The sequence below is a fragment of the Oncorhynchus keta genome, unplaced genomic scaffold (genome assembly GCF_023373465.1).
Source record: "Oncorhynchus keta strain PuntledgeMale-10-30-2019 unplaced genomic scaffold, Oket_V2 Un_contig_17047_pilon_pilon, whole genome shotgun sequence".
Lineage (NCBI taxonomy): Eukaryota > Metazoa > Chordata > Actinopteri > Salmoniformes > Salmonidae > Oncorhynchus > Oncorhynchus keta.
In genome coordinates this window covers 1,005-13,972 of record NW_026280255.1, presented here as the reverse complement: position 1 = coordinate 13,972, position 12,968 = coordinate 1,005, and the positions used below count along the sequence as shown (strand labels likewise).

The following is a 12,968-nucleotide window of genomic DNA, read 5'->3' as shown; positions in this document are numbered from 1 at the left end:
CAGTGTTCCATTATTAAAGTGACCAGTGTTCCATTATTAAAGTGACCAGTGTTCCATTATTAAAGTGACCAGTGTTCCATTATTATAGTGACCAGTGTTCCATTATTATAGTGACCAGTGTTCCATTATTAAAGTGACCAGTGATCCATTATTAAAGTGACCAGTGATTCTATGTCTATAGGACATCAGCTTCTAAGGTGCAGGGTTGCGTAACCGGGTGGAAGCCGGCTAGTGATGGATATTTAACAGTCTGGTGGCACTGTGTTTTCCACGAAGCGGATGAAGAAGGTGTTTAGTTTGTCCGGAAGCAAGACGTCGGTGTCCGCGACGTGGCTGGTTTTCCCTTTGTAATCCATGATTGTCTGTAAGACCCTGCCACATAACGCCTTGTCTGAACCGTTGAATTGCAACTCCATTTTGTTTCTGTATTGCTGTTTTGCCAGTTTCATTGCCTTACTGAGGGAATAACTACACTGTTTGTATTCAACCATATTCCCAGTCACCTTGCCGTGGTTAAATGCGGTGGTTCACGCTTTCAGTTTTACGCTAATGCTGCCATCTATCCACGGTTTCTGGTTTGGGTAGATTTTAATATACAGGTACAATATTTCCTTCAACACTTCCTGATTACCTCAGTCACCATATCTGTGTATTCGTCAATGTTATTCTCAGAGGCTAGCCGAACGTATCCAAGTCTGCGTGATCAAAACAATATCTCCTCTCCTCTCTCCTCTCTCCCCTCTCTCCTCTCTCTCGCTTGTGTAGAGGTGCAATGTAATGAGGAGCAGGCCCCAGTCTGTCTATCTGTCCCGTCTAACCCTGTTCTCCGTCTCTCTCTCTCTCTCTAGATAGTAGAGGAGCACTGTAGTGTGCAGCAGAGTCGCAGGCCCCAGTCTGTCTATCTGTCCCGTCTAACCCTGTTCTCCGTCTCTCTCTCTCTAGATAGTAGAGGAGCACTGTAGTGTGCAGCAGAGTCGCAGGGCCCAGGCAGAGCCCATCAGTCTAGACAGTTGTCTGAAGGCCTTCACCAGTGAGGAGGAGCTGGGAGAGGATGAGCTCTACTACTGCTCCAAGTGCAAGACCCACCGCCTGGCCACCAAGAAACTGGACCTGTGGAGGCTGCCGCCTATACTGGTCAGAACACTGACACACACACTGTCTACTGTAGTTAGATGTAATGAGGCTACCGCCCATACTGGTTAGCACATTGACACACGGTGTAGACTAGCAAGACTAGTACCCACCATCGCTCCAGTACCCACCATCGCTGCAGTGCCCACCATCGCTGCAGTGCCCACCATCGCTGCAGTACCCACCATCGCTGCAGTGCCCACCATCGCTACAGTGCCCAGTGCCCACCATCGCTGCAGTGCCCACCATCGCTGCAGTGCCCACCATCGCTACAGTGCCCACCATCGCTACAGTGCCCACCATCGCTGCAGTACCCAATACCCACCATCGCTGCAGTGCCCACCATCGCTGCAGTACCCAACATCGCTACAGTACCGAACATCGCTACAGTGCCCACCATCGCTACAGTGCCCACCATCGCTACAGTGCCCACCATCGCTACAGTACCCACCATCGCTGCAGTGCCCACCATCGCTAGAGTGCCCACCATCGCTAGAGTACCCACCATCGCTAGAGTGCCCACCATCGCTAGAGTGCCCACCATCGCTAGAGTGCCCACCATCGCTAGAGTGCCCACCATCGCTAGAGTGCCCACCATCGCTAGAGTGCCCACCATCGCTAGAGTGCCCACCATCGCTAGAGTGCCCACCATCGCTACAGTGCCCACCATCGCTACAGTGCCCACCATCGCTACAGTGCCCACCATCGCTACAGTGCCCACCATCGCTACAGTACCCACCATCGCTAGAGTGCCCACCATCGCTAGAGTGCCCACCATCGCTAGAGTGCCCACCATCGCTAGAGTGCCCACCATCGCTACAGTGCCCACCATCGCTACAGTGCCCACCATCGCTGCAGTGCCCACCATCGCTACAGTGCCCACCGTAGCGATGGTGGGCACCCTAGCGATGGTGGGCACTCTAGCGATGGTGGGTACTGTGTACTGCAGCGATGGTGGGTACAGTACCCACCATCGCTACAGTGCCCACCATCGCTACAGTGCCCACCGTAGCGATGGTGGGCACCCTAGCGATGGTGGGCACTCTAGCGATGGTGGGTACTGTGTACTGCAGCGATGGTGGGTACAGTACCCACCATCGCTGCAGTACCCACCATCGCTGCAGTACCCACCATCGCTGCAGTACCCACCATCGCTACAGTACCCACCATCGCTACAGTACCCACCATCGCTACAGTACCCACCATCGCTACAGTACCCACCATCGCTGCAGTACCCACCATCGCTACAGTACCCACCATCGCTACAGTACCCACCATCACTACAGTACCCACCATCGCTACAGTACCCACCATCGCTGCAGTACCCACCATCGCTGCAGTACCCACCATCGCTGCAGTGCCCACCATCGCTACAGTACCCACCATCGCTACAGTACCCACCATCACTACAGTACCCACCATCGCTACAGTACCCACCATCGCTCCAGTACCCACCATCGCTGCAGTGCCCACCATCGCTACAGTACCCACCATCGCTGCAGTACCCACCATCGCTACAGTACCCACCATCGCTACAGTACCCACCATCGCTACAGTACCCACCATCGCTGCAGTACCCACCATCGCTACAGTACCCACCATCGCTACAGTACCCACCATCGCTACAGTACCCACCATCGCTACAGTACCCACCATCGCTACAGTACCCACCATCGCTACAGTGCCCACCATCACTACAGTACCCACCATCGCTACAGTACCCACCATCGCTACAGTACCCACCATCGCTACAGTACCCACCATCGCTACAGTCCCCACCATCGCTACAGTACCCACCATCGCTACAGTACCCACCATCGCTACAGTGCCCACCATCGCTACAGTACCCACCATCGCTGCAGTACCCACCATCGCTACAGTACCCACCATCGCTGCAGTGCCCACCATCGCTGCAGTGCTCAGTACCCACCATCGCTATCGCTACAGTACCCACCATCGCTACAGTACCCACCATCGCTGCAGTGCTCAGTACCCACCATCGCTATCGCTACAGTACCCACCATCGCTACAGTACCCACCATCGCTACAGTACCCACCATCGCTATCGCTAGAGTGCCCACCATCGCTAGAGTGCCCACCATCGCTAGAGTGCCCACCATCGCTAGAGTGCCCACCATCGCTAGAGTGCCCACCATCGCTACAATGTAAACAGAAAGATGAACATCACTTTATTGGTCAATTGCACAGAAAGTCCAACTGAAATGTGACTTCCTCTTTTAAACCAACCCTTCCCAAAGACACACATACATTTAGAGGTTTTGGAGAGGTGGGGTTGGGCTGCCACACTGTGGAGCTGGTGCAGTGGTTGTGGGTTAAGTGCCTTGCTGAAGGGCACAATGGGCAGGCAATGGCTTCTAGGATTTGATATCAGAAACCCTCCGCTTACCAACTCACTTGCCGGGCAGATTTTTTTCCCGTTGGACTCTGGCTTCGAACTGGCAACCCCTCCGTCTGCTGGCTCACCTCTCTAACCGCTAGGGCTACCTGACGTCTCTGTACATGAATCTACATCCGAGTGTTTTTTTCAATACTTCACGTTGTTCTTTATTTGCAGATAGTACACCTGAAGAGGTTCCAGTTTGTGAATGGCCGCTGGATCAAGTCTCAGAAGATCGTCCAGTTTCCCAGAGAGAGTTTTGACCCTAGTGTTTACCTGGCTCCCGGAGCGCGGCGGGGGCTTAGCAGGCTACACGGTCTGCAGAGCCGCAGCGAGGAAGGCTATGAGGATAAGAGGAGGAGAAACGGTCTCCATCTCCGCCCTGCTACGTATTCTCAACATCCTCAAAGGTCTGTCTCTGTCGTCTCAAATAGCACCTATTCCTTTAGTGCATAGTCCCTATGGACCTTAATTCAAATATGAGCTTTCTCTATGGGAATAGGGCCCATAAAATCTGTTCAAAGTAGTGCACTATAGGAATAGGGTTCTGGCTAAAGTAGTGCTATATAGGGAATAGGGTGCCATTTGAGGCACTCCTCTCTCAATGGAATCTTGCTGCTTTTCGGTCATTCAAGCCGACTGTTGATTCCAAGTCCCTGATTTTAGCTTGATGGCAAGTCATCTGCAGTGGTTTTCTGTTGTTAAACAAACCAGTCCTTCAGAGTGAGATAATAAAACCAGAGAAAGCGTGTATTTATTTCTGTTCATTAGGGTACAACACGATACACCGCATAGCCCCATATACCCAGGAAGGATTAGGTCGAGCTGTTTTACTGAGCCCCGCTCTCTCCCTCTCTCTTCATCTGTTTCCACAGCCTCTCCAGCGTCAGGCAGGAAGTCAGCCCCTCCCTCCTTCATCAGCCGTACCAGCAGCCCCTGCAGCAGCCCCAAGACAGGAGGAGGCAGTCCAGGGGGCGCGGGCCACAGACAGACCCACCTCAGGCTCCCCCAGCTGGCCAGCCGCCACCGCCTCTCCAACAGCAAGGAGAACCTGGAGGGTAGTACCAGGGAGAGGGGCAGCGGCCCTGACACAGAGCCCAGGGAGGGATCACCGCAGGCGGACACGGAGGGTGGGCTCGTGGGGGTGATGAGTGGAGGTTTTGGGGAGGTCGGGGTGAGAAGCGGGCCAGAGATGTCCACCACAGATGCGCCCAGCAGCCTCAGTAATGTTATCGTGATGAACGGGGACAGCGGTGGCCATAGCAACGAGGTACTAAGCACGGAGGCCAGTACGGAGCCCAGCACGGACCTAGAGACCACTGCAACAGCCCAGCTGCACCAAAGAGACAACAGCCTGGAGAACATCTACAACTTGTATGCAATTTCAGTGAGTACTTCCAAAACTGCTTGGAGTTTAGCCTCCTAACCTATGCCTCGGGAAGATTGATTTAGTTTGATATGAATCAAATCAAAATCAAATCACATTGTATTGGTCACATACACATGGTGAGCAGATGTTATTGCGAGTGTAGCGAAATGCTTGTGCTTCTAGTTCCCGACAGTCCAGTAATATCTAACAATTCCACAACAACTACCTAGTTTGCCCCCGGTGATGCTTTGTGCAGACCGCACCACCCTCTGGAGTGCCTTGTGGTTGAGGGCGGTGCAGTTGCCGTACCAGGCGGTGATGCAGCCCGACAGGATGCTCTCAATTGTAAAATTTGTGAGGGTTTTAGGTGACAAGCCACATTTCTTCAGCCTTCAGTTGAAGAGGCGCTGTTGCGCATTCTTCACCACGCTGTCTGTGTGGGTGGACCATATCTGTTTGTCAGTGATGTGTACACCGAAGAACTTAAAACTTTACACCTTCGCTACTGCTGTCCCGTTGATGTGGATAGGGGGGTGCACCCTCTGCTGTTTCCTGAAGTCCACGATCATCTCCTTTTTGTTTTGTTGACGTTGAGTGAGAGGTTATTTTCCTGACACCACACTCCGAGGGCCCTCACCTCCTCCCTATCGGCTGTCTCGTCGTTGTTGGTAATCAAGCCCACTACTGTTGTCATCTGCGAACTTGATGATTGAATTGGAGGCGTGCATGGCCACGCAGTCATGGTTGAACAGGGAGTACAGGAGGGGGCTGAGCACGCACCCTTGTGGAGCCCCTGTGTTGAGGATCAGCGAAGTGGAGATTTGAGATTTGTTGAAGGCACCTGGGAGAGGCCCGTCAGGAAGTCCAGGACCCAGTTGCACAGGGCAGGGTTCAGACCCAGGGCCTCAACCTTAATGATGAGCTTGGAGGGTACTATGGTGTTGAATGCTGAGCTGTAGTCGATGAACAGCAATCTTACATAGGTATTCCTCTTGTCCAGATGGGATAGGGCAGTGTGTAGTGTGATGGCGATTGCTTCGCCTGTGGATCTATTGGGGCGGTGCGCAAATTGAAGTGGGTCTAGGGTGTAAGGTAGAGGTGATATGATCCTTGACTAGTCTCTCAAAGCCACTTCATGAATACAGAAGTGAGCGCTACGGGCGATAGTCATTTAGTTCAGTTATCTCTGCCTTCTTGGGTTTTATTTTATTTTATTTCACCTTTATTTAACCAGGTAGGCTAGTTGAGAACAAGTTCTCATTTGCAACTGCGACCTGGCCAAGATAAAGCATAGCAGTGTGAACAGACAACACAGAGTTACACATGGAGTAAACAATTAGTCTATATACAGTCTATATACATTGTGCAAAAGGCATGAGGAGGTAGGCGAATAATTACAATATTGCAGATTAACACTGGAGTGATAAATGATCAGATGGTCATGTACAGGTAGAGATATTGGTGTGCAAAAGAGCAGAAAAGTAAATAAATATAAACAGTATAAAAACAGTATGGGGATGAGGTAGGTGAAAATGGGTGGGCTATTTACCAATAGACTATGTACAGCTGCAGCGATCGGTTAGCTGTTCAGATAGCAGATGTTTGAAGTTGGTGAGGGAGATAAAAGTCTCCAACTTCAGCGATTTTTGGAATTCGTTCCAGTCACAGGCAGCAGAGAACTGGAACAATTTGGGTCCAGGGTGTCTCCCCCTTTGAAGAGGGGGATGACTGCGGCAGCTTTCCAATCCTTGGGGATCTCAGACGATATGAAAGAGAGATTGAACAGGCTGGTAATAGGAGTTGCGACAATGGCGGCGGATAGTTTCAGAAATAGAGGGTCCAGATTGTCAAGCCCAGCTGATTTGTACGGGTCCAGGTTTTGCAGCTCTTTCAGAACATCTGCTATCTGGATTTGGGTAAAGGAGAACCTGGAGAGGCTTGGGCGAGTAGCTGCGGGGCGGAGCTGTTGGCCGAGGTTGGAGTAGCCAGGCGGAAAGCATGGCTACTGGGTGGGTACAGGAACAACGGTGGCCGTCTTGAAGCATGTGGGGACAGCAGACTGGTACAGGGAGAGATTGAATATGTGGGAAAACACACCAGCCAGCTGGTCTGTGCATGCTCTGAGGACGCGGCTGGGGACGGCGTCTGGGACGGCAGCCCTGCGAGGGTTAAATCATTCTGGATTAGAAAGCCTCTGAACCAAATGGCACCCTATTCCCTACATAGTGCACCCTATTCCCTACATAGTGCACCCTATTCCCTACATAGCGCACCCTATTCCCTACATAGCGCACCCTATTCCCTACATAGTGCACCCTATTCCCTACATAGTGCACCCTATTCCCTACATAGTGCACCCTATTCCCTACATAGTGCACCCTATTCCCTATATAGTGCACCCTATTCCCTATATAGTGCACCCTATTCCCTATATAGTGCACCCTATTCCCTATATAGTGCACCCTATTCCCTATATAGTGCACCCTATTCCCTGTATAGTGCACCCTATTCCCTATATAGTGCACCCTATTCCCTATATAGTGCACCCTATTCCCTATATAGTGCACCCTATTCCCTATATAGTGCACCCTATTCCCTATATAGTGCACCCTATTCCCTACATAGTGCACCCTATTCCCTACATAGTGCACCCTATTCCCTACATAGTGCACTATGTGCCATTCAGTTATCATGGGAGGTAATAGGAGGTTCTCTCTCTGTCTCCACAGTGCCATTCAGGTATCATGGTAATAGGAGGTTCTCTCTCTGTCTCCACAGTGCCATTCAGGTATCATGGGAGGTAATAGGAGGTTCTCTCTCTGTCTCCACAGTGCCATTCAGTTATCATGGGAGGTAATAGGAGGTTCTCTCTCTGTCTCCACAGTGCCATTCAGGTATCATGGTAATAGGAGGTTCTCTCTCTGTCTCCACAGTGCCATTCAGGTATCATGGGAGGAGGACACTATGTGACCTATGCCAAAAACCCCAACAACAAATGGTACTGTTACAACGACAGCAGCTGTAAGGTAAGAACACACACACACACACACACACCCTCGACTAATAGACAATTAATCTAGCAAACCAGTTAGTAACTTTTGAAGCCAAAACGAGCCATTTTTAAAGCGCGTGCTTGTTTGCCGTGTCCTCCCTAGGAAGTGCACTCGGAGGAGATGGACACGGACTCCGCCTACATCCTGTTCTATGAGCAGCAGGCGGTGGACTTCTCTCAGTTCCTGCCAAAGACTGACGGCAAGAAGATGGCCGACACCACTAGCATGGACGAGGACTTTGAGTCTGACTACAAAAAGTACTGTGTCCTTCAGTGATTTCACGATCACACAGTCTTCCACCGACCTAGCGGTCAACCGTCAACCGTCAGCATTATGCCTGGAACTCCTGGACAGACGGAAAGGACACAGTGCTTCTTCAGCCGGTCTCAGCTGGGCTCCCAGGAAGCACAAAATGGTGTCTTTTGGCCGAGTCATCACAAACTGAACCACTTGATTGCCGGAGCGGTTGTCATGGTTTCGGATACCGCAAGATACCCCCTTGTTGTTCTGTCAAGAGAACAACATTGAAGACCCATTTTTTTTTTAAAGCACTAAGCTGTTGCACATTGAGCCTGAGGAAACTCTCGTGTGTGTGTGTGTGTGTGTGTGTGTGTGTGTGTGTGTGTGTGTGTGTGTGTGTGTGTGTGTGTGTGTGTGTGTGTGTGTGTGTGTGTGTGTGTGTGTGTGTGTGTGTGTGTGTTATATTGTCAGCACATGAGCTGATATTGCTTCCTTGTTGCGCATATTTGTCCCCTGCAGCCATCAAAACGTGTCCACATACCTACATAATGTCTGTCTCTATAACTCACTATAGTGAAACGGTAGAGATTATACTAATATTATTTTAGCGATTTAAAAGGGGTTCTCCAAAGGTTTTAATTTTTCCTTCTTCAGTAATGATACTGTCATTTAAAAAAAAGAAACCTCCTAATTCTACCTCACTGCATTTCATTGGCCAATTGGAACGGCCAAATATTTTTGACAGTATTAAAACCTCACCCACTTCCTCCTTTTGATGACCGCACACACACACACACACACACACACTTTGAAAAATAATCATCTCCCTTTATGAAGAAAGATTCCACCAAATTGTGGGGGTTGACCTTAATTTGACCCCTTGCCAAGCAACTTCCTAAAACAAAAAAGTGCAATTGCTGATCAATGTACTCACGACATCGAATGACTTTAGGGGCGTTCACTGTAGTCATTTTAACTCACAAGCTTGAGTTTAAATCTTGGTTATGTTATGGACATAGAGGATGTTTCAAAGATAATATATATATATACATATATTTATTAATTAATATATACATATATTTGATTTGTTTTTCTCTTTCTCCAATTATTTTCTAGAGTTATTTTTATCATTGCAATTATTTGTATGTACATTTTTGTTAATATAAGGGTTGTTCTCATCTCTGGTGTTTATCTACAGTGCGTTGTAGGAGCCACTCTGAGACTGTAAATGAATAGGGCCACATGACACCCTATTCCCTAGTGCACTACTTTTGACTAGGGCCCAGAGGGTTCTGGTCAGAAATAGTGCACTACTGAAGAAATACCTTCACAAAGTATTCATACCCTTTGACTTATTCCACATGTTGTTGTTACAGCCTTTGTTTCTCCTTCTCACCCATCTTATTGAAAATTAAATACAGAAATATCTCATTTACACAAGTATTCACACCCTGAGTCAATACGTATTAGAATCACCTTTGGCAGCGGTTACAGTTGAGTCTTTCTGGGTAAGTCTCGTGTCAAACTCATTCCACGGAGGGCCGAGTGCCTTGCGGGTTTTTGCTCCTCTTCTGTACTTAATTGATGAATTAAGGTCACTAATTAGTAAATAACTCCCCTCACCTGGTTGTCTAGGTTTTAATTGAAAGGAAAAACCTAAAACACAAAGACATTCGACTCTCCGTTGAATGAGTTCCACACGCCTGCTCTAAAAGCTTTGCACACCTGGATTGTACAATATTCTTTTAAAATGTCTTCTAGCTCTGTCAAGATGGTTGTTGAACATCGCTAGACAGCCATTTTCAAGTCTTGCCATAGATTTTCAAGACGATTGTCAAGTCAAAACGACTTAGTCCAGTCAGGAACATTCAATGTCATCTTGGTAAGCAACTCCAGTGTATTTTTGTTTTAGGTTATTGTCCTGCTGAAATGTGAATTCATCTCACTGGAAAGCAGACTGAACCAGGTTTTCCTCTAGGATTTAGCCTGTGCTTAGCTCTGTTCTATTTATTTTTATCCTAAAAAAAACTCCTTGGTCCTTGCCGATGACAAGCATACCCATAACATGATGCAGCCACCACCATGCTTGAAAATATAAAGAGTGGTACTCAGGGATGTGTTGGATTTGCCCCAAACATAACGCTTTGTATTCAGGACATAAATTGCCACATTTTTGCAGTTTTACTTAAGTACCTTATTGCAAACAGGATGCATGTTTTGGAATATTTATATTCTGTACAGGCTTCCTTCTTTTCACTCTGTCAATTAGGTTAGTATTGTGTTGTTGATCCATCCTCAGTTCTCTCCTATCAGAGCCATTAAACTCTGTAACCATTTTAAAGTCACCATTGTCCTCATGGTGAAATCCCTGAGTGGTTTCCCTCCTCTCCGTCAACTGAGTTAGGAGGGACGCCTGTATCTTTGTAGTGACTGGGTGTATTGATACATCCAGAGTGTAATTAATAACTTCACCGTGTTCAAAGGAATATTCAGCGTCTGCTTTTTACCCATCTACCAATCAATCCTTCTTTACGAGGCATTGGAAAAACCTCTGGTCTTTGTGGTTGAATCTATATTTGAAATTCACTGTTCAACTGAGGGACCTTACAGATAATTGTATGTGTGGGGTACAGAGATGAGGTAGTCATTAAAAAAAATGATTATTTTACATGTTACACATGTTTACTCCTGAACTTATTCAGGCTTGGCCATAACAAAGGGATTGAATACTTATTGACCTCAAGACATTTCAGCTTTTCATTTTTAATTAATTGGTAACAATTCATTCATGATTTCATCTTTTGCTATTATGGGGTGTCGTGTGTCGGCCAGTGACAAACAATATACATTTTAAAATCCAAAACAAAAGATGGAAAAAGTCAAGGGGTGTGAATACTTTTCTCGAAAAACTCTTTATTCAAGGAATAGGGTGTCATTTCTGATGCCATGCGATTGTTGAGCGAAGTGTCCTCACCACTCTGTTCTCTAAACAATCCTATGTTTTTACCGTTACCATCAGCTGCTAGGTAATAATGACATGTGGGGTAAAAACACTACTCAAAACGATGCGTTGTCATACGGTTCTTCCTCGCGTTGTCATAACAACGACATAACAATGTCGTAACCCACATTTCACGTCAGTTTATGGTTTTCAGTAGCAGCTCTCGTGTCGAGCGACCATCTTTTCAGATCGTCACTGCGAACAGATGTCTTTCTTACCTGGAGAACAATAGGATGTTTTGACGGTTCTGATTTTATTTATGATTTTAGTTGTAAAAAAAAAGGTCTCTCTTTTATAAGTGAAGTTTTCTTCCAGCTTCCACAATCATTCAAGAGATTTAAATCACCAAACTCAAACCAAACTGCTCTATTTGTGGTGGGGGGGGGGCTGATCGTCATTGATTCACTGGATGCAGTGTTTGTCATTGTTAATAAATGAAACATTATTTTTCATTGTCAAACAATATTTGTGAGACTAATGCAAAATTGCATTACTGAACGTTATTTTTGTATTTTCTTTTGTTTATATTTCTCCCCCCACCCTTGTAAGAAGATGTCTAACTTTTGAATATTGTAGAGCGAGAGAGAGAGAGAATGTTGTCCCAACTTTTTTAAAATACATTACTTCACTCAAAGGGAACCGTTTGTGGAGATCAGAACAGGCCCACGTTTCAATGTTTATACTAGCATAGCACTTGCTCATTACCTTGCTTCATACTAAGTTAGTGTTAGTGTGATATCTGAACTGCTTCATACTAAGTTAGTGTTAGTGTGGATATCTGAACTGCTTCATACTAAGTTAGTGTTAGTGTGGATATCTGAACTGCTTCATACTAAGTTAGTGTTAGTGTGGATATCTGAACTGCATCATACTAAGTTAGTGTTAGTGTGGATATCTGAACTGCTTCATACTAAGTTAGTGTTAGTGTGGATATCTGAACTGCTTCATACTAAGTTAGTGTTAGTGTGGATATCTGAACTGCATCATACTAAGTTAGTGTTAGTGTGGATATCTGAACTGCTTCATACTAAGTTAGTGTTAGTGTGGATATCTGAACTGCTTCATACTAAGTTAGTGTTAGTGTGGATATCTGAACTGCTTCATACTAAGTTAGTGTTAGTGTGGATATCTGAACTGCTTCATACTAAGTTAGTGTTAGTGTGGATATCTGAACTGCTCATGAAGTTAGTGTTAGTGTGGATATCTGCTGAACTCATACTAAGTTAGTGTTAGTGTGGATATCTGAACTGCTTCATACTAAGTTAGTGTGGATATCTGTGTGTTGATGTTATCTGAACTGCTGCATCATACTAAGTTAGTGTTAGTGTGGATATCTGAACTGCTTCATACTAAGTTAGTGTGTGATATCTGAACTGCTTCATACTAAGTTAGTGTTAGTGTGGATATCTGAACTGCATCATACTAAGTTAGTGTTAGTGTGGATATCTGAACTGCTTCATACTAAGTTAGTGTTAGTGTGGATATCTGAACTGCTTCATACTAAGTTAGTGTTAGTGTGGATATCTGAACTGCTTCATACTAAGTTAGTGTTAGTGTGGATATCTGAACTGCATCATACTAAGTTAGTGTTAGTGGATATCTGAACTGCTTCATACTAAGTTAGTGTGTGATGGATATCTGAACTGCTTCATACTAAGTTGGTGTTAGTGTGGATATCTGAACTGCATCATACTAAGTTATGTTAGTGTGGATATCTGAACTGCTTCATACTAAGTTAGTGTTAGTGTGGATATCTGAACTGCTTCATACTAAGTT

General features: G+C 46.6%; 1 protein-coding gene across 1 annotated transcript; it reads left to right on the top strand.

Annotated features, from left to right (window-relative positions):
- Positions 1 to 942: 942 nt before the first annotated feature.
- LOC127919562 (ubiquitin carboxyl-terminal hydrolase 32-like) lies at positions 943 to 8,817 on the top strand (the record flags this gene model as incomplete). The annotated part of the gene is made up of 5 exons (XM_052503303.1): positions 943 to 1,134; positions 3,707 to 3,939; positions 4,301 to 4,916; positions 7,832 to 7,924; positions 8,054 to 8,817. Coding segments are annotated over 5 exons (1,308 nt in total), but the record flags the coding sequence as incomplete, so codon positions are not given.
- Between the last annotated feature and the right edge of the window lie 4,151 nt (positions 8,818 to 12,968).